At 35.6% G+C, this 27,845-nt stretch overlaps 2 protein-coding genes across 4 annotated transcripts; both read right to left on the bottom strand.

Moving 5' to 3' along the window:
* Positions 1-50: 50 nt before the first annotated feature.
* On the bottom strand, positions 51-18,122 carry LOC108992214. Of its 3 annotated transcripts, none has more exons than XM_018966695.2 (19): positions 17,699-18,122; positions 15,965-16,616; positions 15,783-15,871; positions 15,588-15,686; positions 13,170-13,863; positions 11,995-13,044; positions 11,774-11,855; positions 8,650-10,454; positions 7,837-7,966; positions 7,508-7,628; positions 7,338-7,421; positions 6,054-6,518; positions 4,980-5,075; positions 3,603-3,767; positions 3,308-3,484; positions 2,993-3,106; positions 2,730-2,912; positions 943-987; positions 51-390 (listed from the first exon to the last, which is right to left on the bottom strand). In XM_018966695.2, exons 1-19 carry the CDS (start codon positions 17,789-17,791, stop codon positions 256-258), a joined length of 6,279 nt encoding a protein of 2,092 aa, XP_018822240.1. In that variant the 5' UTR covers positions 17,792-18,122; the 3' UTR covers positions 51-255. The 3 variants fall into 3 exon arrangements, with proteins under 3 accessions (XP_018822240.1, XP_035551586.1, XP_018822241.2); XM_035695693.1 differs by having other exon boundaries at positions 15,965-16,606; XM_018966696.2 differs by lacking the exons at positions 15,965-16,616; positions 17,699-18,122 and having other exon boundaries at positions 13,170-13,858; positions 15,783-15,858.
* A 2,638-nt stretch (positions 18,123-20,760) lies between these two features.
* On the bottom strand, positions 20,761-23,393 carry LOC108992237 (40S ribosomal protein S11-like). Its single transcript, XM_018966732.2, has 6 exons — positions 23,278-23,393; positions 23,131-23,171; positions 22,782-22,882; positions 21,406-21,550; positions 21,231-21,320; positions 20,761-21,057 (listed from the first exon to the last, which is right to left on the bottom strand). Exons 1-6 carry the CDS (start codon positions 23,287-23,289, stop codon positions 20,967-20,969), a joined length of 480 nt encoding a protein of 159 aa, XP_018822277.1. The 5' UTR covers positions 23,290-23,393; the 3' UTR covers positions 20,761-20,966.
* Positions 23,394-27,845: the final 4,452 nt, after the last annotated feature.

Raw genomic sequence — 27,845 nt, 5'->3', positions numbered from 1 at the left:
AATGCACTTCCGCATGTTATTTGCATGGGCGCGCAAACACAAATGAAACGAGAAAGAAACTTACTGGGTCTAGTCCTTCAAGATTGGGTACCTCTGCTCGTACAGGTGCATGCTTACTGGCCACAGTAAAAAATGTCGGGGCTATGCCCCAATCCTTTTACTTGCCAGTAGGGGCCAAAATTATGACCACCAACAAAATTGGTTTTTGAAAGAATGGACATTTTTTTATATACAAGGGATTGGGATGATATCATCTCAGTTCAAGTAGCGCCTGCAGTTTTTTGAACTACAAAAGCAAGGAATTTTCTTACCTTCATCCTCATGGTTAAAATGGTAGTCGTATGTTATCTCTTCTCCAGGAAATATGTCCCTTTCTGCGAAAAAGACAACCTGCAAACCAGCAAACCATTTTAATAATCCAGTTCCAGCATTCCCAAAGGCTTCAGAACCTACTGAACACTAAGATTCCTTTTTGGAGAAATAAAAATTGGTATCGTAAAGCATTTACCGGGCACTCTGGGGCACCCATTTGTCTTATGAGCAAGGATACACAAGTTTTTTTTTTACAACTGTTAATACAAGTTTATGTAAAATGGTTGGTGATTTTGCGAACTTGGAATTCAAATCCGATGGAGAAACTCAAAATTCAGAAAATTTTAGTGCTTTTGATCCAAGATTTTTTTTTACAAGAATAATTTTATTGAGATGTAAATAGGCATAGCCAAGTACATGGGAAGTATACGAAAATGAAAGCCATTTTTTATCCAAGATAAAATTAACCTCAAAAAAATATTAACAGGTCTTGGTGCTTGAAATATGTCCAACTATAAACGAAAAAAATAAATCTGTGTCTCCTTGGTATATTGTCATGTCAACCAAGATATCCTAACTATATGAGGGGACTAGTAGATTATGAATGATAAAAAATGTAGTCCAATTTACCTTCTTTTCATTCCTAACTGAAATCACTTTGGCGACGCAATTTGGCTGTCACATAAATTGAAAATCAAGTGAGAAAATTGGGTCAAAACACAGAATGGTTACAAAACAACCAAGGGAAAACAAATTATCCATAAATTCGTAAATTCAGATTCTAAATTCTAGTTCTTTCTACGCCAACCACTTTTTCTCAAATTTTCCAATTTAAGATTGTGTAATAGGAATGCCTAACATAAGGTTTCTCCTTGAGTTTGTCTTATTTCACTACTGTTGAAAGTGGGCTTAACTAACCAGTCAAGAATAGTCTATGACTAAATATTCACAAGTAGAGTAGACCCTATAGTCAGACAATAGTCAACTTGAACACATCACATTTAATTAAATGGGTTAGATCCTAAAACCCTAACACAACCCATATAAATAGCTGGTGACACGATATAACCCGTATAACCCGTTTAATAATTAATTTTTATTGGGTTAACCTGGATATGGACCGTTTAACCTATTTCAACCCGTTTCATAGAGCATTCTCATTGGATTAGCTAAAAACTAAATCCAATGAGAATTTAACTATTAAGTCATAAAATAGCTCACATTGAAATAGCTATATTCCAAATATTTAGAATATAGCTACAGTAATATCTAAAATAATTTCCAAATTTGAAAGAAACTATTCATTCATCAAATCTATTTTATATTCTTTTTTTCTCTCTCCATTTTAAATGACAATTGAAAAAATATAATTAAAATACAATTACTAATTAATATATAATATTATGAATAGTAAAATATGATAAAATAAAATAAATTCTTAATTAAAAAAATTAAAAAATTTTCAAAATTATTTATTCCTCATTACTATATAATGAATAAATGGATAATCCAATGTGAAGATTTGATGTGAATAGTCAAAGTTAAATTTATCTTATATTATTTTATTGTCATATAATGAAAAAATGGCTATTTCAATATAGAAACTTATGTGAATGTAATAGCTAAATGCTAAATTCATCAAAAATGTACTTTAACTTTAGCTAATCCAATGAGAGTGCTCTAAATGGGTTGAATCAACCCGTATATTTATTTTTTTAACCCAATTAATATAATTTCATATATGATACAAGGATAACTATATAAATCATTTATAATTACAACTTGATTCATGTTAAAATGTTTTATGATCAATATTCAAACCAAAAATATATAAGAAAATATTAATTTTCATAAAATAAAATTATGTATTAACAAAAATTTAATACTTTGAGATATGTATTCAAATACTAATATTAATGTTACATCCCAACAACAATAAAGGTATATAAAACTAAACATTTATTTGTTATACGGGTTGATTACGGGTGTCACGGGCTGACCGCAATTGACTCGTTTATTAATCGTCTTATTGGGTCAACCCGTTTTGACCCAAATCCATTTATATCAAAACCCAAATCAGCTTATTCCGTGTCGTGTTCATGTCGGGTTAACGGGTTGTATCAAATATTGCCATCCCTAATATACGTTTCCTAGAATTTGGTCAGGAACTCTAGGGCCTAGAGTGGGAGAGAGAGACACACACATGAAGTAGACCTCACAACATTTATAGCTGCCGAAATGAATTGCTCAGGCAACACTAAATGCTCAATAGATGTTGTGGAGTCCACTTTATGTGTCTCTCTTCCACTCTAGGTCCTAGAGTTCGATCTAGTTCCTCCAAAAGGCATCACAATGGATACCGTATACTGCTTAATTCTTAAGCAAATCCACCTAAACTCTAGAAGTGAGACAATTACCAAGCACGAGTGATTTACGAAACGGGCAATTCCCCCTTTGTGGGTAGCATCGATGATGTGCTCTTTATCTATCCGAAAGAAGTAGCAAGCACTCTTGTACTGAAGTTTTCTCCCAGACTGATATTCATTTTCTCTTTTATCAGCCACACGCAGACCCACGATCTCACCAACATACTCAACAACCTACAAAGGATGATAAGATATCATAGTTCAAACCATTGCAATTTGACAGTTATACATCACGTTGGGCAAAAAGATCAAACCATTTCACTGCGGGAAATGAATCGCGATGTGTAAAGACCAAGGGCATGTATGCCAGACTTGTACACAACCAAGTGTTTCCAACCTTTTGCCAGTTTGTATCGAGCATATTCCTTCTGCAAAGAAATAGGGAAAGCAATAGTGACAAAATTGTAACATGGATACTTCATAATACAATCATTGCAAATTTCAATTAGTATATCTGCCAAAAGATAGGTAGAAATAAACAATATGGAAAGGGCAAATACCAACTCTATATTTTATAAAACTAAATGCATATACCGACATTATATAGTAGATAAGCAACTTGAATGTACCCGGCAGTCGTACTCAATATCTGAATTAGGCAGCTTTGGAAGGCCATGTGTGGACTTCTGTGTGTTAATGTGAATCCAAGCATTTAACTGCTCCTGAGGAACAAGGCATCCACCCTTGCCTTTTGATTTACCATAGAGATCACACAGGGCGTCATCATGTTTTCGGCCCTTGTAGCCCTACAGCAGTACAAAATAATTAAAATGTCTTAGGATAACCCCACCCCTCCACCCCCTCCCAAATCCCCAAGCAAGGCTCTACCTTCCAAAAGAAAACCCTAATAAATTAACAGAATACCTCTGTCCTAGCACAGGTTAACTCATTTTCTCCAAGACCACCAATTTCCCCATTAATAACATCACAGCTGGACACAGTTATGGGACACGCAGCATGAAGCACACATCTTCCATAAAACCCAACATTTTCATTATCAGCTCCTTCAATCTCACTCTGCAAAAGACCCTGCATAATTTTCATATAAGTGATCAGGATTCAAAGAGAACCAATGACATTTGATAAAGTGAAATTGTAATTAAAAGTGAAAAATCAGGAAAATCACCATGAAACATTTTTTTCAATGGTAAACAAAAACCTCATTGATGAGCACAAAATGTAGACTAGGAGAGCTACAATATGTTCCTCAGAGAGCACAAAATTCAGTCACTTGGAGTATGTAAGGAGGCTACTATTCCTAAATTAGACAATTAGTGCAAATATATTCACTTGGTATAACAAAATGAACGGTTAAAACTGTTGAGCCACTTCGTGCGAAAAGAATTAAGACAACTCAATTCCACAATGTCCTGATGCCACTGAAGTAAAAATCCAAAAAAGAAATGAAAGGAACCATTTTATTTAAAGAAAAGTGTTGCCCTACAACTACAAGTGTCAACCTCATACATCTGTTATATTATCAAGCAATTGATTAAAACATCCACCCTGAACAAATCAGTGGATTCTCAATTGTGGAATGTTGACGAACTCCGTAGACCACACAAGTTTAGCATAATCAGGGTGCGGTTAATGATATCCAAAGGAATATGTTGGGCAACATAAAACCGGGCAAGAAAAAATTATACTACAAACGGGAAATCAGGCACATAAATTCAAGTGTCAATCAAAATTCAAACCAATTAAAGTAAGCAGAATCAACTATTCTTAGAAAGTAGTCCAGATGCTAAATCATGCAGAGATGTTGACACCATCAATTTTACAAAACCATTTAAGCACAATGCACTCTCTACGAAATTCCCTTAACAATGCAAAAACATGCAAGATCAATACGTCAATCTAATCAACAAGAAGATCAAAAGGTTCACGATTCCATCTGGATCATGAGCACCATATCAGGTTTCATACCATACCACATACTTTGTTCCATAGAAATGTGGTAAACGGTGTGTGGAAAAAGAATGGGAATTTCTAACCATTTTGAGAAGAGATTGGCTTTCAGTTTATCTGTTGAAGGTTGGTTTTTTAGAGCTATTATATGCACAGTTTAGTTCACCTCATCAGTGCAATTTACTTATTACAAATGTCCAATTAAAGATATTTCTGCAAAGGATATGAAGAAGTGGGCATATAATCAACAAAGAAAAAGCTTCACAGGAATGCTTATGGTAAGAAAGACCTTAAACGCTACATGGACGCAAACTTAAACTGTTAAGTGGGAACCTTTTGATGAGCACACCACGGATGAAATTGAATGCAGCAATTCACAACCCTGCATTGTATACATGAGCCGCCTGGTCGATTGCACATTGAGCAAACCTGGAAAAACAAATAACAAACACACAGAGCTTATAAAAACATTCTTACCATGTAACAAAGAGTAGGGATATTGCAACATAGATTATGGTACTCAGAAGCATAAACAAGTATCACATTGAGTATAGAATTCTATATCTCTTTACAAACGCTCAAAGAACAATTAAACGCATACATACCATAGCAAAAAAATTCAAAACAGAAAGCCACCATTTGCATGACATTATCATTTATCAGACTAATTTTCCTCCAGTCACATATTGAATTACTTGTTAGATAAATAGACAAACTATGATAGATTAAATAGGATGGTAGGTTTCTGTATACATATAAAAGAATTTAAGTTGTTTGATAGATTAAGGACCTCTTATATAACTGATGAGCACCAGCCCATCATACTAATTGACAGAAGAAACCCAATATTTATTTAAGGAGAATCGAATCGAACATACAGTCCAATAAATTGAACGATACACTTGTTTTACATTACCGTATGCTACACAATCTGTGCGGTGTTAACTCTGTTAAGTTCATTAATTCCTTGGACAATTTCAAGGCCACAAGTAAATCACATTAGGTTATGACCACTTGAAGAGTGATGAAAATGTCAAGCCTTCTAATAACTCAGTTTGGCCCTTTTTTTTTTTTTGGGGGGGGGGGACCAGTTTGGCAAGAAAGGAAAAATTTTCACGATTTTGTATATAGGCCTATACTATTTTTTCCTACATCTATTTGATTATTCCGATGGATAGAGTCAAGATACTGCATAAAAGTAGCACAGTTTTACATAAAAATGGTAAGCAACCATGTATGATGAGATACAGACAACCATGCACAAAATTAGAGCTAAGGATACTTTCATGCACACGTTACCCAATAAACTACATAGTTATCTTATCACTATCTCCAAATCAAAGTGAACTTCTTGAGTATTGACTGCCATAAGCTTTACTCTGGCCTACAATGCTCCTAATTGCTTACCACATTAGCTTTAGGACGTGAAACACCAGATACATCAAAAGCAGTCATGGTGTCAACATTTGGGCACCGTGTTCCAGGAGTCCAAAGCCCACAAACCATATGAACCCATTGCTTAATGGTTGAATCAAGTACTCCCGCTGTAATGCTGTTATGTACCTTTAAATTACTAACACAACAAAGGGAGTCCTGTCGAACATCCAACTGTTTTTTTATTTCCATTTTCCTCGCATCTATAGCTGATGACTTGATATTTACAGGCTGTAAAACGGGATAGAAATTCCTTTCAAGCTCAGAACCAGAGGAATGAAATGCATTAGATTCATTTTGTAAAGATTCAGCAGAATAAATTCTCCCATGTCTGCAAACTGTTCCGATGTTCCAAGCTTTCAAAATGCCTTTCACAATCGTCCGACTTCGCAGTGCTTGAGTCATGGCCCCACCTCCATAACCACAGAGCACACAAACCTACATGATGATAAACCAAAAACAAAAAGGCATTAGAGAAGTACAAGAGATATATCTATATACATATATATAAAGAGCATAGCAACTGCAGCTTACTAGTTAGTCGGCCATCTTAAGATGGTGTCAATAATATGCAAAACTAAACATACAAACCAGATAGTTTATTAATTTCATATACACCCGTTGCAAAACTAACATCTGGAAGACAAAAACTTGCTCCTAGATATCCTGATCTTGGGTCACTAAATCGACGAGTAAATCTAACTAGCCAAGTTCCCATAATTGACTAGCATGGCAATTGAGAACAGAAGGAAGTATGGAAAACAAAGACAACAACAGGTTTAAGCTCCTTTAAAGCTACCATTGAACTATATAAGTCATTTTCACTAGCCAAGTTCTCATCACACATGAACTTATGAATGTCATCGTTGAGATAAACAAGTGCATGCCACTAATGTCCCAAAAGTTGGATAACTAGCATAAAATGGGAAGTTACAATCAACCCTCATGACCTTATCCACTGAACAGATATAATAGTACTAAATTCAAGAAAAATCAACAGCCAGATAAAAGGCATATATAGTTGAATTTAACATCTACAATGTTTCCAGAACTCATCTACATAGTTCCTTGACCAAATAACTTGAATCCCAAATCTCTCAAGATTAACATGAGGCAATGGCCTAAGTGAAACAGTAGCAAGGCATTCACCATGTAAGTTATTACAACAACTAACAAACATTAAACAATTTTTTTTAAGAAAAAAGAAAGACGAGTTACAAGAACAAGATCATATTAATTAATATTCAGGTTCCTTACAATATCTTTTGAACTTGTCCTGCATGGCCTGCAATACCAACGGCCTTTAGGTAATTTGGAAATACCATAGCAAGCCTGATGCACCTGCTTATCATGACACATCAGTATCATTGATCATTAGCAAAAGCACCAGGAGAACTTGAATTTAGCTGATCTGAATGGCAACATACTCTGATTAAACACCGACTACACTCTAATAAGCAATTAATATCATCTTGGTTTGAGCTTCCACAAACACAGCAGAATGCATCTGAATATGAAATGGGCAGGCACCTGTGCTCTTGTATAGATCTGTACCAGAACACATCAGGACTAAATCAATATTGATAAAATTGCAAATATACCATCCCGATGTAGAACTTGAGCTCATAAGTAAACTATCCCCAAGTATAATTTGTATCTTCGATCACAATCAGTGTAAGATTCTAATTTCTGCTCCTCTACAAGTATATGCATTGCAATTTTATCAAATTGCACGGGGATCAGTTTTTCAACTTACTTGCCAGAATAAATTCTGTGTAATGCACGACTGCTTTCTTCAGTGTTCTTTGAAATCTTTTGCACCTTCATTTCTGGTGTACACTTTCGAACCTTCTTAAGTGGAAAAGTTTTGGTAGTAGATTTCTGTCCTGATGATACAAATACCAATGAAGTAAACGAATATAGCCTGAAGCAAGAGGCCCGAATATAGAGGAATATCAATATAAAAATGTTGATATGTCATGTGCATATATATTGACAATAAAGTCATTTTTAGCTAGTAAAAAGGAGAATCAACTGTTCACCCACCAACCAGTGATACGGGCTAAACAGCAACCATAGCAAGGCATTCACCGTAACAGGTGATAGCAACGCACACTGCTAATATAGGCGCCCAAACAATCACACAACTGCAGAATACTTGGTTTTCAGAGGGGTTGTCATGATCAACATCCAAAGAAAATCGGAAAAGACATTTTCAAGCCTAGAAATTTGTCAATATTTCAAAAAGAAGGATAGAGATATTTTCTTTGGCTTTATCAGAAGAAATCAATAAAGTTAAAGAAAAATAAATCATTAATACATTTTTTCATTGTGAAGAGAATAAGTGAAAAAACAGAGAAAGGCACAGCAAGTAGTCTGCTATTCCATGAAGCACTACACGAAAACATATGATATTTTCTTTCTAGTTTAACAGTTACAAGTACGAAGATGAACAAGTTTCTGACAGATATTAGGCCAAAATAATAAACTACAAACAGATTCTATAGGATTGGGAGGGATTTGGTGATTAGATTACCAGATTAAACAAAACTAGCAGTTCTATGTTTACCTTCAACTGTCAACTCATAAATGCTGCGCTTGCGAATTTCCTTGCACTTCAGATTCAACTGAGCAGGAACATTACTGCCTAGAATGCTACAATCTTTCTGCCCAACATCATCTCTCACTTTCTCCAAGTTTGGCGACTTGTTAGCAGATTTCTCATCTCCACTAAACCATGCCTTGTCTGTTTCTTCAATAGAAGTGTCCCATTTCAATTTATCACATATGGTAACGTTATGGCTACCATTGAGTCCCTCATCCTTCAAATCAATGAATTTTGTATAGCATAAATCAATTTGAGTAGAGGCAGTCTTTTTCAACTCCCTCATGGAGGTCAGTTGAGGCTTGCAATTTTTAGGGAGTGCACATCTTCTTGCAGTTTTGAGAATCCTGCTGAGAGAAACAAGTTTTGCTGGCTTTGACACATCTTTCCTGCCAGATATTTCACCATATTTTCCAATTACTACTGGTCTCGCATTCCTATAACTCACATTCACTTGTCGACTAGAAGAAGTCCCAGTACAACCTACTGACTTGTGCTTCTCAGTTTTTTCAGCCACTTCATGAATCGGTTCTTGCATCCAAAATTGTCTGAAAACATCAGAAGTTAAATCCGTTCTCAACTTCTTTCTTCCCGAAACTTCAGGTTTCTTACAAAAGTCAGTATCACCAAATAATTCTGTCTGATAATCATCCTCCCATGCTCCTCTTTTACAAGAGAGCCTATGTTTGGAGCTAGGTCGAATAAAACAAGCCCCAGAAGAATGAGAAGTCCCCTGGCCAGAAGGGATAAGCATTTGCATATTTTTGGACAAACAGGTGGGCAGCTCAGTGATATTATGTTTGGGATTATCATCAGGTAGTAGAGAAGGTCCTGCAGGGGAACATGATTCGCTCAGCATCTTCAATTTTATTGCTCTCTTTCTCTTCCCCATTTGCAAACCAGTCTTGGATTTTTGTGAAGAGCTTTTTCCATGAATAGCAAGCCCACTATGGATTTGATTTTGGCCTTTCTTCCATGTCAAGGAATCTATGATCTTAAGCTCATCAAGAAGACTACGAGGTGGTTGATTATTTATAATGTGGGAAGATCCTTCTTTTCTTGAGTTAGCATTAAAAGAAGAGCCAAGGAACTCAGCACTTCTTTCACTTCCAAGCGCATCATCTGATGACCAGCATCTATCGATGCCTGATCCTTCATCAACTATATGATTGCTTCCATATCCAGTATCCCAAGCATCAACAGTAGACAAGTCTATATTATTAACCTCAGTTGATGCGTGAGTAACAGCAGGAGCAGAATCTCCTGAAGAAACATTTGACTTTTCTTGATCTTTCAAGTAGTCAACTATTTGCATCACTTTATTAAAGCATTTAGCAGAAGTATCACCAAGTTGACTTCCATCATGTCCTATTTGATTCAACACATCAGCTGACTGGTCTACAACTGTTGCATCACAAACCCCTTTCACCTTGCTTGGTACATCTCTCCACTGAAAAGCATGACAGACCATGTTCTTATGAAGTTGCCTACTTAGCTTGTCATTTTGATCTGATGAAGTGGTCAAATCCTTTAGCAAAACCTGATCATTGGCATATTTGGAATTGAGGATCATCGAGGCCTCACTACTAACAGTTCCCATCTGCTCCTTGAAAGCACTGGGAGAACTTCCAACTTTTGAATCAAAATTTCTTGAATAATTTTTCGGGGCCTCACAGTTGCACTTGCCCTGATAGCACGTGTATGGAACTCTCTGACAGAAACTTTCATGCTCACTTGATCTGCTCATGTTTTTATCACCTCTGCCAAATCTGAAACATTTAATGCCAGATCAAAAGGTTAGCGGCAACAGACTTCACACAAACATATAAGATGAGCATCGTATAAACACAAGTATCACATGATAAGTTCTTGCCACCAGCAAGTAATTGATCAATTCATAAAGATTTAGGGTCCATTTGGAATTTAGAATAGCTCAGAATATTTGTGAATAGTGAAATGGTTTGAGTTAAAATGTTTTGTTGGGTTTTGGGAAAGGAGAGAGAACAAGTTGAATAAAAATATTATAAAGTAAAATTGTTTGAATATTATTTTTTAATATTATTTTTATTTTGAAATTTGAAAAAGTTGTATTATTTTTTGTGTTTTGTTTATGAGTTTGGGAAATTTGTAATGATTAGATTGAAAAATTGAAAATTTGAAATTGAAAAGTATTTTGTGTTTGAGTGATATTTGGAAATGAAATATATGAGAATATCTAAGAATGCTTGAGTAAGCGTTCCAAAACGCACCCCCACCCTCTCTCTCTCTCTCAACAAATCTTTTAATGCATAGCAGAATTTAATACATAAATACGTATAGTTGCTTTGAAACCATGTCATAGAGAGAAGCTCAGTGAGAAGATGAGTGGCTTCATTCCTTAACCTTCGGATAATAGAAATCAAACTATCCAGAATAAAACAAACACACACTGGAGTTCTGACTAGCATGTCACCTAGGAATAGCTCGCCACATTTCATTTAACACATGCCAGTTCAAAATTGCTCATCATTGTAACCTATAAAAAAAAATAGCTCATCATTGTCACTATTAACCACTGTACTTCCATTTTTTCCACAACGGCATCATTTTCAAATTGCAAGATATCACAACAATATCAATAACTTATTCTTAACAAATCAAATCAACTCAATTATATATTCCAACTACTTAAATTAGTGTTGCCAATGCATTTTCCCCATTCACCGCCCGAAAGCCAAGCCTTCTCACTCCTAGGTCACTAGGTTCTATCCTAATGCATTCATTAATTTCCAATTTCTTCCCTTGGCCACAAATCGTGTGCCCCTGTAGTGATAGATACTAACTGAAGCATATGGGTAGTGATAGGCACAACTCAAGTAAGAACGTAGCACCAACATGTTAAGAATGCTATGGCTAAAAATGAAAAACATGTGCAGAACAAACTTGCACATCCAGGCTACATTATATACAAGAAAATGCAACAAAAATATCGGGATTTATACGAGAAGAGGATGAAAAAGCATGACATTGTGACCTACATACAGGATATATATTGAGGCCAAATAAAAGATTTTACTTTTTATTTGACTTAACAATGTTTCAAACTAACCTTAGTGAGGGCCTCTCATTTTGAATAGGATCATCAGAAAGTTGATACGGCAAATCTGTTCTGTCTGGATGTAACAAATTTCCTGGAGTAAATGTTAAAAAATAAATAGTCATAGGGACCTACATAAAGACTAAATAATGATAACCTCTTACAACAACAGGAATGTTAGGACTCTTGCTTCACCAAATTTTTTACATTAAAAACTCAAGATATACACTTGCCTGTGACAGAAGCCACTTTTTTCTTATCATCACCCATCCTCAGAGCAGCAGCAGATTGGAGAAAATTCATGGAGGCTTCAGAAACATCCTGTTTACTGGTAAGATTAGGTCCATGCCTTTGCTCTGGAGAAGTTGAAGCATCGACGAGCGAATGATGTATATGAGAAGAGCTCCCGTATTTACCTTGCTCTTGATTAATCACGGAAGTCAATGCATGCTGTTGCTTGGATAACTCCATTATTTGCCTCAATGCAAGCAATCTCAAATTGTCATCAAGTAAATAAGGGCTTGCACCAAAGCCCTCTTGTCTCATGAAAGCCGGATTCTTATCCAAAGTAGATGTTGAACTTACCAAAGGAAAGCCCATTGAGATTCCTTGCAATGGAAGATTTGATCTAAGAACAGCATGATCACCTTGTCCACTACTTCCAAGAGAAGGAACCTTCTCAACATAGCCAGATAAGTTCCTGAAATCAGATGCATCTGGCAATACGGTAAATGGCAGACGTGAATAATAGCTTTTATTATTCACAGCTGAGAAACAAGGCTCGCTGCTTCCACCTAAAACTGAATTTTCCACCGGTTTTAGATTTCCAAAAAATGTATCTTTTGAAATGCAAGGGACATCAGAAACACGTCCCACCCCCTTACCCTTGTCCATAAGCCTCAGGGAGTCTAACTGAGAAATATTCAATTGTCTCTCTAAACCATTACCACCATTCCAACAGAAAGTGAATTGGTCACACTCAGAAGCATGAGATTCATGATGCAGTGCCCTGGTCATCATATGCCCATCGCCATTAACCATATCAACATTAGCTTTAGGGTGTGCACCCTCTGATGCAGTAGTAAAGTCTGAAAACGGCAAAACCACAGAACTATTGGCAGCATTGACTTTTGACTTCTCTAGTCTCACATTCATAGCACTGATGCTTCCAATTGCATGGTTACCAAGATTCAACTGGCTTGGTTCCTTTTCTGGGCTATAACTAAATGGGTCAGCAGCACAGAGACGATATTGCCTACAATCCTCCTCCGTGTAGTTGGCAGCTGCAACAAAAATTCCAGAAGTAACCATTATATGGTTGCAGCCAAAATGGATAAAATTGGTGGAATAAGAAAAAAGCATGTATACCATAGATGATGAGCTAAGTAAAAATAGTTTTCCAACAAACCATTATGAATCATCTGCTGACGGAAGCACATATTTGGCGGATCAAGAAGTTTGTCAAATTTCTGAGGTCCTATAACTGGTAGAATTGAGTTCCCTGAAGTCCGACTTGGTTGGTATGGCTGCCCAAGCCTCAACTCGATGTTTGAAGAAGCAGCATCCCTGCCCACAATCACATTATCTTTATTTTTATTTCTGCTAACATCAGAATCTTTACCGAGTTCTCTTACATTCTGCAAAGTAGAGGAGATGGATGAATTTCCATTCTTCACGACAGAATCAATGCAAGCAGAGATGGACTGACGACCATTATCCAGTCCACTACTGACAAACTTTTGGACGGTTGAACGCCTAGATACAGGGCACTCCATTTTCTGGTTGTCCACTACAGCATCTAAATTGCTGCATGAAGACCCAATAGAACTCTTCAGAAGAAAGTTGTCAACATCTGGAATATTCCTCTGTTTTTTATTTTGCAGAGCATCAATAAGCAAATTCTGCTCTGGATGGTTCATTGGAAAGAGAACATGGTCTAAAGGCTGTCCAGACCTTACTAAACCTCCAGATGAACCAAACCAGTGAGACAAATCAGAGCTCTTGCACAAGTTGGGCAGAGTCACGCTAGATTTGACAAAGCCTCCAGTCACTGATAATCCTTCAGGCCAGTCCCACTCACTCTGATCTTCTGGAACCCTAATCTAAAGCATTATAAAAACATCACCATCCAGTGTTCTCGTTGCTTCAAACACATGCAAATAAGAATACAACACTCAATTCCAAAGTTAAGGAAACGTGAGTGGTTAAAAACTATAACCTACCATTTAGTTTTTTGATAGGTAATCAAGAAGTTTTATTTATAAGAGAAGGCAAAGCCCAAGTACTCAGGAAGTATACATGAACCTACTATTTATATATACATAAACAAACTATTGAAGACTATCCAGTTCAAGCAAATTATCACTTGGATTAGTGTAGTTGTGTATTCATCCACAACACCAGCCCATCTAATGAGGAAAGGCTCTCTTTTGGAAAGCACAAGATTTCTGACAAATGGCTCTTCATCGTTATTTTTTAGAGCTGTGTCATGTTTGTTTGGCATGAGACAACATTTAACATGGATGAATGTTTACATGCATATATAGGCTAAGTGCCTGTTTGGTTTTGCATTTAAGAGATGAAAAGTTACTTTTAAGCACTTTTAAAAGAAAGAATAGGTGTTTGATAAAATTTAAAACGTACTTTCAATATCTTAGAAATGCAAAAAAACTACTTTTTGACAAAGCTAGAAATTGATGCTTTTCCATAAACATGGTTTATGAACTTGTACAGGGTGTGATACCGATTTTAATGAAATAATAAAATTGACAATTATGCCTCTAAATATTCCACGTTCAGATGGGACTCAACCTTTCTCAACCCCCATACCAAGAAATAGAGATTACAATCTAAAAAATCATTCAACTGTCCTTTTTTTGTCATTTTCTCTCTTAAAGAACTTTTTTATTTTGTTACCAAAGGGTAACAACTTTAAAAGTACTTCAGGCACATGGTTACCAAATAGTAAATACCTTTTTTTTTTTTAATAACCGTGGGTGTCCGGGCCAGCTTGCGCACACCTTGACTAATCCCACGGGACCCTGAAGTTAACGATCAGGTAAACCTCCAATGGCCCTAAGAGGACTCGAACTAGTGACCATTGGGGAGCAAACCCAAGACCAGACCAGCTAAATACCTTTTTAACAGTATAGCTTTTTTATAAAGCTCTACAAGCAAAAGCACTGATAACCCACCATTCACAAACATGCACTTAAGAAATTCAACTGTCACATGCACTTATGAAGCTCGGCCTTAATTATGTTTCCAAAGGGAAGGTTATCCTTGAGAGCAATGGATTGGTTGAGTTTGATGAGAAGCTTGCCAGCACCCTTACTTTTTGGATTAGACCAGTCTTACTTTCTGTTATAGTATGGCAGTGCTCAATTTGTGAATTAATTTGTCTTTTTTAAGTTTTTTTTGTTTGAAGGTGTTAGGCCCACATTGAGGCTGTTCAGAATTTATTGTATTTAGTATCTCTTATTTATTTGAATTTGTAGAGAAGTTATATATTGGAGATTTGTATAGACTCGTTGTCCCAGTCTATAATTATTATTTTCTAGCCATTTGAAGAGAGAAGTTCAGACATCCTAATACCAAGATCTAAAGTGTTTGTTTACGTTTTCATCTTGGTTCTGTTAATGTCAGGTTAGGCCTGTATTAAAAAGATGGTCATGTACACAATTCAGATTTATTTGTTTGGCTTATGACACAAACAAAACAGATGCACACCCAAACACACAAGTCTTTGAACATGTACATATAACCCTCAGTGCACACATGCTTGTATATGGAAAGAAGCAACTACTAAGTGTTTAACACATCGTACCCTGGATTTCTGAAAGTAGAACTTACGCCACTGAGCAATGGTTTCTCCACTGTCCATATGAACAACATCCCCAGCATTAACATCACATAATCCTGAATGCTGCAGAACAACAGAAATAAACCTTTTTCTAAGGAAGATTTCATATCAAATGGGCGCAGATGTGTTTCATAATAGTAAGGGTAAAGCCAAAGTTACCTCACAAAATTTGGAGACTGACATGTGAAAATAGTGGCACGAGCAAACAATACCAAGAAGTCCTGTATTGCTGAGAAGTAGATGCCCACCTTCTCAAAAATATAATCATATTAAGATATCAGGATGTACTATGAAAACATGGAAAATCAATTAACTTACCACAGGAATCAATATGCACTCACTTTTATCCAAGCAAAATACGCGAGGGCATCCACTCATGAAAGCAGGTGGCTGCTTGGAACTAGAAGAGTTGGCTTCTAAAGGCACATTTTGTGAACTCTGAACATTCCCACTGCTGAGCTTCCTAGTATCCGCAGGGTTTGTAACATGACATTCCCCATTCAAAGAAGGATCTTTTACTTTCTCATTACAAGGAATTATGTGACTGACAACGGCCTTGGTCAACTCCGATCCCTGAAGATCGTGCAAAACAGAATTGCTACTATTGGAATTCACCACTGCCCTAGATGAAAAAACAGGACCAAAATCTGCTCCATTTCTCAGGTTTTGGTTGCTTAGATTTTCTGATAGCAACCTACTGGATATCAGGGGAATATCACTTCCAACAGCATTCACAGAGAAACTACTAACATTCGAAGGAAGTTTACCAGAGGGACTAGATGATTTTGGATGTGAAAATTCCTGAAAATCACACTGCAACAGTGATGGTGGCCCAGATAGAAGAGCCAGAAATGAATTTCCCAGGTCTGCACGACCAGTCTTATGGATGCTAAAACTCACACTGTTGGAAAAGACAGAATCTTCCATCCTTCCAAGCATCATTGATCTTAAATCTGGTTCAGCATGTGGATAAGAATAGTAGCCTGTATTCATCTGAATCAATATTTAATAGTTAAAATAAATGAATGAATTAGAACTTCTGCAACGATGATGGCTATTAACAACTACCAAACAGAAAAGCATACATGTATCCGCCATATAAATCACAAAAAAAAAACACACAAAACGAAACATAAGGTCAGAGTATTCCCCCTAGTATTCTAATCTTCCTTATCCAAGTTTGCTTCAAATAATGATAGATTCCAAACTTGCATTCAAGGAATTTCCCATCTCTCGCACTTAAATCGTCTCTCAACTTCATGAAATCACTAAAAATCGGCCTCACTAGCAAAATATATTAAAGAATCAAATATAGAATGGTACCAATTCAAATGTACAAATATGCACGATTTAAGATGATGAAGATTTTCTCCACAGAAAAGGTTTTAAGCTGCATATGGCTATTTGGAGTTGGAATCAAATTGACATTGATTTGAAACTCCATTTCAGTGCATTGAATTTTGAGAATTGACATTCTCCCTTGGCTGGACATGGATTCCCTGGAATTCTTAGGGAAATATAAGGCTTCTTCAAGGATCTATTCTATATATACTCTTTCGCCACTGAGAATTTAATGCAGCATTTGGCTACTTGGAATCAGAATTAAATTATTTAGCAATCATTTCAGAGCGTTGAATGATGGATTCCCTGGAATTCTTAGGGAAATAAAAGGCTTCCTCAAGAATCTATTCTATATATACTCTTTCACCGCAGAGAATTTAATGCAGCATTTGGCTACCTGGAATCAGAATTAAATTATTTAGCACCCATTTTAGAGCGTGAATGTCATGGTTTTACATTCTCTATATTAGAATGCACGAAACATCAATTTTGAAAACTGCACTGCAGATGATAAAAGCCGAAAGCGGCTAGATCATAAAGCTTTAGATGGAATTTATGAATTTGCACACAACTATTAACCATCAACGGGAATTTTTTCCAGCAGCACATTGTATCAATAGCAAAGTTACAATGCATAAGCCACTACCTCTCAAATATCACATAAAGCACATGCAAGCGATCGTCAATGGCTTTAGCACCAACAAAGAAAAGCAAAACGGCACCGTAAGCATTACCTGATCCCGATGATCCATCGATAACGGAGCCATGGACGGCGTCGATGATGACGGAAATGTCGAACCACATTTGATCTGCCACGAGTTCTCCATCTGTCTAGGTTCTCAGAAACATACTTCCTCCTCCATTAAAACCACAAAAAAACTCTAAACGAACGGACTCACCGATCAACTGAAGAAATGCCCTTTCAACAGCTATACTAACAATAGAAAAAGGAGATTAGAAAGAAGCAAACCCTGAAAGAAACCCTAGACTTCCAGTAAGAGAGAGCGAGTGTATGCTGCAGAGAGGTCAGAGGCTTTAGCCTTTAGATAGGGAGAGTGATGGGAGCCTCCGATAGATGGTGCTGTATTTCGAGGCGGGACTGACCGGACACTGACATCGGCACTCTCAGAACGCGTGCAGTGGACTGATAAAGTATGGGCCGTTGATATTGAGGAATAAAGTAGAGATTGATCTGGGGCCGTTGATCGTGTATACAGCTGGGATTGTTCTTTGTATAAGAGAAGAGTATAGGTGTCGTAGTTCGGGACTCCTGCGTCACAAGGAAAGGAAGAAGGATACGCCAGGGTGGATTGGCGCGGGGTCAAGCAAAGCTTCGAATGAAAGAAAGACACGTGTACATAGTGGTTGGGTGGGGCAGGAATGATATAAAAGGATAAGAACTTTTAAGATGCGTTCGGATATAAAAATATTCTCAATTTATTTTATTTTATTATTATAATTTTTTTAAATTATTATATAAAATATAATAAATAATTTAAAATTTTTAAATTTTTAAATAATAATAATATTAAAAAATAATATTTTATTTAACTCATCTAAAATATCTCACTATCTAAACCAGCTTAAGTTAAAAAAATTTATTTATTTCCCAATCTATTATTTTAAAAATTATAAAAATAACTCTTAACTAGTTTATATGAAAAATTCTATACATTATACTATGTCTCACTTTTATCTTATTAAATATGATATGATATATTTATTACTATTAAATAATTATTTATTATATTTTTTTTATAATGATGAATGTGTCATATATTACTTAATATGATCAAAATAAAATGAAAATATTGTGTATAACATTACTCAATTTATATTTTTTTAAAGTGAAATGAGGCGAACCTAATAATGTGAATGACAGCTAAATTGTGTTTAGATTGCGGTAACATTTTTATTTTATTTTAGGCTAATTGTAAAAATCAATACTTTTTTTTATATTATTTTTACAATTTTTTATCTCAATTTTTTAACTTTTTTGAAATTGATATTTTGATTTCAAGAAACTCGAAACAAGATAAAACTGAGAACTCAAATTATGCAAACATAGAATTTAAAAATTGATTTTGCAATTAATCATTTTATTTTTAATATCTTCTATTGTTTGGGGATTTTATCGACCTACTTTTTCAATATCTTACATCCGCTTTTATTTAATTTTATAAACGTGTAATTTAATATTAACTATGGATTGTCCCATTTTTTTAAAAAAATTAAAGCTTAATGGATAATGTCAATTCATCGTCGTGATAATAATAATATAATGATGGTGTAACATTCAAATTATTATTACCCAATTGTTCACTCCCCCTCCAACTCTCCCCCCAAAAGAAAAGATGAACAGCAGGACCAATATTTATTTAGATACATATCCTGTTCAGTGTTAGACAAAAAATTTAGTTAGTATACATGGAATATTATTTACACGTGGAACATTCTCTCCCCCCGGAAAAATAAAGATATAGTTAGTTGTCGAGAAGTAGATATTGGTGGGTGGGACCAAACCAAAAGTAGGAACTACTAACCAAATTAAGGGGAAAGGGAAGCTACATTGGAGTTACGAGCGGGCAGTGTGCATGATATGATGCTCCCCCACTGGTACAAATAAAGGTGTCTCATCCGCTTGTTCTTTCCACGTGAGGAACCCCTTGGCCTTCGTCTCGCCACCAAAGTTAAGTGCAGTTAGCTACATAATATCGAAGGATGATTGTTTTTTCTTTCTTTTTATTACTGGCAACAGCATTCCATTTTGCTCACGGAAACAATGGTGGTCGTATCCAATAGCCCCCAGAAATCTCCCCCACGTTCCCACAGCATTCCAGAGAAGTCAATTTTCAAATTATGTGAAGAGATTCGACCCTAGGCATCTCTCTACTGGGAAATTACTTAAAAAGTCAAAAGAAAATACTGGTACCTGATTCAAATTCTATTTAATGATTTAGATTGCGTGATTGTAGGACTCAGTTGAGTTTAATTTAATTTTAAATTAAATTTAATATCCAAATACTCAACTCTCAAATTATTAAATTCATATCAACTCAAAACCTCACTATACGTAAAACTCATAATATTTTTCAACTTAACACATATTTATGCATGAGAACACGATATTTTTCAACTTTCCATAAAAGTACTAAATTCATCTTAATATTCAAACACACTTCAAACTAAGTTTAGATGAACTTCACATAACTCTCTCTACTATTCAACTTACAACTATTTATAAAGAACTGAACTCAACTAAACTTAACTCAATATCCAAACGCAGCCTAATAAGGATGAAATTTAAACAAGTCCACCATAAAGTCATCAGTATGTTTACAGACTTATTTGAATACAAAAATCATCTCATATTCATCTAATATATTTTCATCATTACAATCTTTTCGAATTCTAATACAAAATATAATAAATAATTTAACTTTTTCAAATTTCATAACAATAATAATATTAAAAAATAATATTCTACTAATATTTTATTCAATTCATATAAAATTATCTCATTTCATCTCATCTCATTATCAAAACGAGCCCTAAAAGAAAGTAATTAGTTATTACATTTATAACAAGCCTTGATTAACGTCACCCAAAATACACCGTTCCTCTTTTCAAAAATAAGCCAAGCAACACCGACCAACTTCCTTTAGGTGGTGGTAGCTAGAACAATTGATTATGGGAAGCGTTAATTGAGGGGTTTTGAAACATCAGCTGGAAGGCATGAAAATCCCATGGCTAAACTACATTCAAGAACTTCTTAACGATAAAACAACACATCAAGTTAAAGCTTCAGAAGGATCTCAAAAAAAGTTATTGGCATGGCAAAATTCATTAACTCCGAAAGCAAGCAAGCATAAACAGGTCGTACAAATATATAATATCTTAAATAGCAAACAAAAGGACAAAAAAAAGTTGTCCGGAAGAAGAAACTCAATCTAAAATCGGTGTCATCAAATCTAATGCCTCTGAGACCTTGCAGGCTGAAACTCATATACCAGTGAATGCCTTCTTACCACCTCCGGAAGAACCAGCTGGAATCACCTTCAAGACATTAAACCTCACTGTCTTTGACAGAGGCCTGCACAAGATAACAAAATATATGTTTTTGTATTTTTCTGGGAAATAAAACATACAATTTACCAAAACCAGTACTTCATTCACTTCACAAACAACCAAAAGGTACTTCCAGAAGCAAATTACTTGAATATTCATTGGCAAAAACATTAACAGGAACTTGAATTGAAATTTTACCTGCACTGCCCAATTGTGACATAGTCTCCCTCTTTCACACGGAAACATGGGGATATATGTGCTGCGATGTTTGAATGTCTCTTCTCATATCTAGAGTTAACATAAGCAGTTAATTTCCTCCACAACAAAACAAGAACTGAGAACTAAATTAATGGCACATGTGAATGGTTATTACCTTTGGTATTTCTTAACAAAATGTAGATAATTGCGCCGAACAATGATGGTTCTCATCATTTTCGCGCTGTGGCAAGTACCAGCAAGGATACGACCCCTAATGGAAACATTTCCAACGAATGGGCATTTCTTATCGATATATGTACCTGTGAAGAGATAGCATAAAATCTAATTACTTAATATTTGAAAAAAAAAACAATGTACAAAATGAACCAATCAAACAAGAGATAACAGAAAATCCACTCTAACCCATAAAATTGCACACGGAGTAACAGGTATAAATCCAAAATAATTTAAGATCACCATAGACCATTCATTTGCTGCCAAACAAAACAAAACAAAACAAAAAAATTGCAAAGTGTAGCCAGCAAAAGTGAATATTCTAAAACTGAAATAAAAACCATCAAAATATACATGATTTTCAGAAACAAAGTTACAAAATCATTAAATTGCATGTCTATCAGAGCTAACCATATTTTCTAAGCAATTAGTTTGGTTAATGCATAAAATCACAATAATCCACAATCTCAGTTCAAAATTCCAAAGAGATCAAACATGCAAGACCAATTCAATTATGTGCCATGCGAGTTGAAAGAAGCGGAAAAGAACAAAAAAAAAAGAACAATATCAAGGAAGTCACAAAAGGATTGACTGTTAAGTTAAATCTCCAAAAAGTCACACGACCAAAATACATATGAAGGTGCTGCCAGTAGTTGACGAACAGGTTTAAAAAGGAGCTGTAGACTCAGACATCTAAGGCTCAATTCCGAACTAGGAGTTCCCCTGGATTACCCAATACACAGTTTTGGTTAGTGGGTTCATGTATCTGGAAAATAATACCTAGGGGTGGGTCCAAAGGACCCTACCATGGTGAGATCATATATCATCAAAAAAAAATTAAAAGACCGCCACACCAGTCATGTAGCATGGAAGTCACAATAAAGAGGACACTGAGCAATATTGATGATGTAGGGATCTGAAGCTAGAAACTATCACTTGCTTAGAAACTATCACTTGCTTTTTTCATACTTCATTAGCCACAAAACTATTATAAAAATCCTTGGATCACAAATGCATGCAACTAATAAAAACTCAACAGAAACACGTTTCAAATCCAAAAGAACGTTGATTACATAACTACAGTTCAAAACACCATATAATCGAGCACACAACAATTAAGACCGGCCAATACAAAGATAACAACCCAAATTACACATCGATCATGCACACACGAAACACATTGCATATCAAAACCTTCCGCATCAACACCAATAACCCATATATTAAGGAACAAGATCATTGAAACTAAATAAGACATACCAAGACAATCAAAAACGCGGAATCGTATCATAAAAATTTATGGCGCGAGGTTAGTACCTTCGATAGCCTCTCTAGGAGTCTTAAACCCCAAGCCGATACTCTTCCAGAAACGGTTCCCTCCTTTTCCGGGCCTTTTCCCTTTTCCCGACTTCTTCGAGCTACGCAAATTTTCATCAGAATGGTATTACGTACAATACTGTCATTAAGTTTTCTCAAATAAAAAGTAACATTGGAAACCAAGTCTGTCCCCATTTGATTGCCGAGAGTGGAAAAAAAGCTAGAGAAAAAAGAAAGAACCTCTAAAACTCAAATTCTAAATTACACCGATTTCCTTTTCCACCGTTTTCCCAGCAAACAAACGGATCAATAGGCATACGTCAATTCGGATGGACATGAGAATTCTTACCAAAGGAACACCTTGGGTTGCTTCAAGAATGCCTTCTCCGTCTGCAAAGCACAGAAACGGGGTTCTCACAAGCATAGAAAACCAACCTCACAAACTGACAGTATACTTCCTGATATAAAGAGAAAGAGCGTGGAGAGAGATCTGAACCTGTTCCGCCATGGTCAGGATTCGTGAGGACTGCTAGCCGCCGACCACGCAGAGGAGGCGAAGATGATAAACCCTAATCAAGCGGGAGTGAGTCTCGAGAAGTTTATAAAGGGAGCCCTACGTTTTGCAATGACCAAAATACCCTCAATCTAAACTGACAGGATGGGTGGGGGTTTTGTAAAAAATTATTCAACCCCCGATTCACTAACACACCACACACACATGACGAACCCGGTTTCCCCCATCCACTGGTTCTCCATTCGATTCTCTCCCCCGACCTCTTTCTCCATCCACCCTTCTTTCTTCTCAGAGAGACGACTCAGATTCGAGACACCCTCGCCCAAGCCTCTCTCTTATCCCTCAACCCTCATATTCCCTCCCCCGACCTCTTTCTCCCTCAAGCCTTCTTTCTTCTCAGACTCGGGACTCTCACGGCTTCTCTCACTCGATCCTCTCCCTCGCCCCTTCTCTGCAAAATCGCCCAACCAGACCCTCGCCCAGGCCTATCTTCTCTGCAAAATCGCCCAAGCAGATCATTCTCCCTCAACCCTTCTTCTTCTCTCTCGCCCACCGCCTCTCTCTTTCAACCCATCTCGCCAGCTAGCACCCATTACCCATTACCCATCACCCCTGAAACCCTAGACTTCGCAGACACATATTCGCCAAGGTGAGCCCCTCTCTGTCTATCTCAATCTCTCTCCCTCTCTATGGATTTTGGTACTTTTTTCTCTGCATTTCTCGTTTAATTTTATTTTTTTTCCTTTTTGGTGTCCAATTGAGGAAAAATGATGGAGAAAATTATCGGTTGATGCAATGTAAGTTTTTTATATACGAATTTTCACTGTTTTTTGTTGATTTTGTCTAAGTTTATTGTAGTACACTGATTGTGAAGTTGTTATGAACCTAGTTGGGAAATTGTTGTAATGTGAAAAATGCAATGAATGTAATGAATGAATGTTGTGTTGAATGGATGGATGGAATAGACCTTCTTTTGTTTCTGTTGTGACGTTGAATGGAGTTGCTGAGTTGTTATGATGCTGAGTGGTAATGTTTCTGTTGTCATACGTATTGTAATGAGTGTAATGAATGAAAGTTGTGTTGAATGGATAGATGGATGGAATAGACCTTCTTTTGTTTCTGTTATGATGTTGAATGGAGTTGCTGAGTTGTTATGATGCTGAGTTGTTATGGAAAATGCAATGAATGTTTCTGTTGTGATGTTGAATGGAGTTGCAGTAGCTGTTTGTAAAAGGATTAGTATTGGCAGTAGTATTTGGTTTTGTATTGTAAGGAAAGGTTCATAACAGAAGTTTGATTGTGTAGATTTTGGCTAAGTTCTTTTTTTTTTTTTTTTGTGCTTGAGTTGTGTGGATTTGTAGAAATATAATGAATCAGAATTTTGGAGCATATTGTTAGTCATTGCATATTGTTGGCAGTTTTGCTAGCATATTATTAGGCAAGGCATTGTGTACAAGATTAGCATATTTGTTAGCATATTGTTAGTCATTTTTGTGACTGTTTGTAATAGGATTAGTATTGGCAGTAGTGTTTGGTTGTGTATTGTAAGGAAAGGTTCATAACATAAGGTTGGTTGTGTAGATTTTGGCTAAGTTTTTTCCCATTTTTTGTGCTTAAGTTGTGTGGATTTGTAGAAATATAATGAATCAGAATTTTAGAGCATATTGTTAGCCATTGCATATTGTTGGCAGTTTTGTTAACATATTATTAGGCAAGGCATTGTGTACAAGATTAGCATATTTGTTAGCATATTGTTAGCCATTTTTGTGGCTGTTTGGCAAAGGATTAGTATTGGCATTAGTGTTTGCAGTACTTAGGATCTTCTTACCATAATCCGATTCCCTTTTGTCTATGCCTGCTACTTCAATCTGTCATTACTTTTAGAATCCTGAAAAAAATCTCTCACATTGAAAAAAATCCTGGAAGGAAATTTTATGCCTACCCGAACTATAACACGGTAACTAATTTCTCATTTTTTTTCCCATACCTTTTGAATCTATGTACAAAGTTCTTATATTTGAAACTTGAAATTTTTGAATTTTATGAAAAGAGATGCAAGATGTAAATTTTTTATATGGGCAGATATATTGCAATTGGTAGAGGGAAATATTTTAACAAGGGAGAATGCAGTTTGGAAGAGGGAGGATGATTTATTGATGCATGATTATGAAGTAAAAAAAACCAAAGATAAACTTTAAAGGCAGATCGCAAAGAATAGGGGTGCTTGGATATTGTTATATTTGTACTGAATTATATCTCTTGTAATAGTTTTTGGTTGGATCGGACTAAATAATGTATGAGGATAATCTTAAATGTAATCTAATATGTTTTGAAAATGTTGTTGTGGATGGTTCTGTGGATGGTATTAAATGTAATCTAATCTATTTTGAAAATGTTGCTGTGGATAATTCTGTGGATAGCAAATGGAGCATTTATGAAGTACATGTGTGAAAATGTTATTAAAATGTAGCCTTGCAGAAATGTATGAAAATGTAGTTCTGTCAAATGTCATTACACTTGCAAATCTTCTCAATCTGTTCATAGTGCACAAAAAGGCCTTAAATACTTGTAGAACATCTTGGCTTTACTGCACTAAACATGCCAGCGAGACATGCAAATTACTACTAAGTGCACCATTTCACACACTACCCAGTGCACCATTTCACAAATTACCAAGTGCACTATTTCACACATTACCAGTGCACCATTTCAAATCTGCACATGCAAAATAATTGCAAGAAATGAGTTAGTTTATTTATTTTTCCCTTTCCCCTTACAAAGTATTAACTACAACCACAACCATAACCATAACCATAATCTTAGTCGAGAAAAAATTAATACCCAAGCAAAATGTAGTAACCATAACCTATAGTGCATAAATGATCAACTAAAATATATTTACAACGTTTCCCGTACCGATTCACAACAAAATTTACAATCATTTCCATATCGGCTCTAGTAAGTCACGCCAAAAATAATCCCCCAAATCCATTCAATCATTTTACAATCATTTACATACCCCCTTTAGTATGGAAACAAAACATTGTCACAAACTCCTCAAAATAGAACATAACACCTCCACAAAACTCAACAAAAACATAGATTAAAAAAAAAAAAAAAACACTTACAGATCTATTAAACACAAAAACAAACCAAAATGATAGAAATAGAGAGACAAAACTAAAAGAAAAAAATAAAAAATGCTTTCTTTTATTTATTACCCTTGTGAAAAAATAGAACAATGCAATGAGCTGGGTGGTGGGGAAGGATGATGTTGAAGGTTATGTGGGATAACGTATGTCGGGCTGGGGGAATATTCTAGACCAGTAATCGGGGGGGGGGATGCCAGATGAGTGAGTGGAAGACGTAATTGGGAGGGTGGAGGGGTTTGGGAAATAATTTGAAATGTAAAAAGAAACATAAACGCATCGTTTTAATTAAAAAAATATATATGTTTGTGGAGTTTGCATGAACAGTAAGCGGTTGAGTAGAAGTACTCAGAGGTTTTAAACCCAAGTTTCATTTGGATAACCTAACCGTACGTCATCCAGTCAAGGCTCTTGCCAATATGAGAAATTCTGTTTGTAATTCTCGAGTGAGATGAGAATTGCATATGCACACTCGTTTAATAAAATGATGTGTTTCATTAAATGAAAAAACGCATCATTTTGAGGAAGTACATACCACTGCCAACTCCTTTCCCATTCCTGAGCTCGAGACTTCATTTTCCCCTACGAGATCCATCTGAGCCCTTCGTCAATGCGAGACCCATCTGAAAGAGAAGTGCAAGTTGATCAATACATGAAAGCAATTTTTTTAGCTAAATTCTGTCAGGAAAAAAAAATAATTTAACTAAGACGGTAGCTATGAAGGGAAAACGATGGATGAGTTGCATGCTTTTCCTAACACGAGCTAGCAATTCATGTGGAGAGAATCTACTAAACATAAAAATTAAAAATTAATTTGGGGGGAAGGGGGGTTTTTCGGAACTCTATGACCCACCGCAGAGATTTACAAGGAATTTAACAATGGTGGAAGAGGGCAACGGTGGTGAAAGACTATTTTTTTCTCGACTCTCGCTCGTACCATAAAAGGAAAAAAATCTATCTGTGAAAACTATTTTTTTCTCTCATTTTGCCTAAAGCCTTTTCTCAAATTTGCGTTTCCATCTAAATTAAGCTCGTCATTGTTTTACTTAGAGTATTCTTATTGACTTGGCCAAATAAAAAAGTTGGCTAAAATTTATGTAATTGATGTAAAAAATATCCCACATTGAATTTGACAAATCTAAAATAATTTAGATTTTTGCTATAATGGTTGGCCAAAGATTGAGAACTATAATTAATTCACCAAACATTAAAATATTAATTTCTCACTCCAAGCAAACAATAAAATATTAGTTTCTCATTCAAAGTAAAAATACTATTTGGTTTGTAATTAATAAATTTAGATATAATTTTAAATGAGTTTAATCAAATATTTTTTGTTATTAGCATTAAATGACTTTTAGAAAAATAATTCTTTAATATTAATTTAATTAGAATATAATT

Source organism: Juglans regia, chromosome 11 (assembly GCF_001411555.2).
Source record: "Juglans regia cultivar Chandler chromosome 11, Walnut 2.0, whole genome shotgun sequence".
Taxonomy (NCBI): Eukaryota; Viridiplantae; Streptophyta; class Magnoliopsida; order Fagales; family Juglandaceae; genus Juglans; species Juglans regia.
Note: the sequence above shows the minus strand (reverse complement) of the source record. Positions and strands in the feature narration are given on the sequence as shown.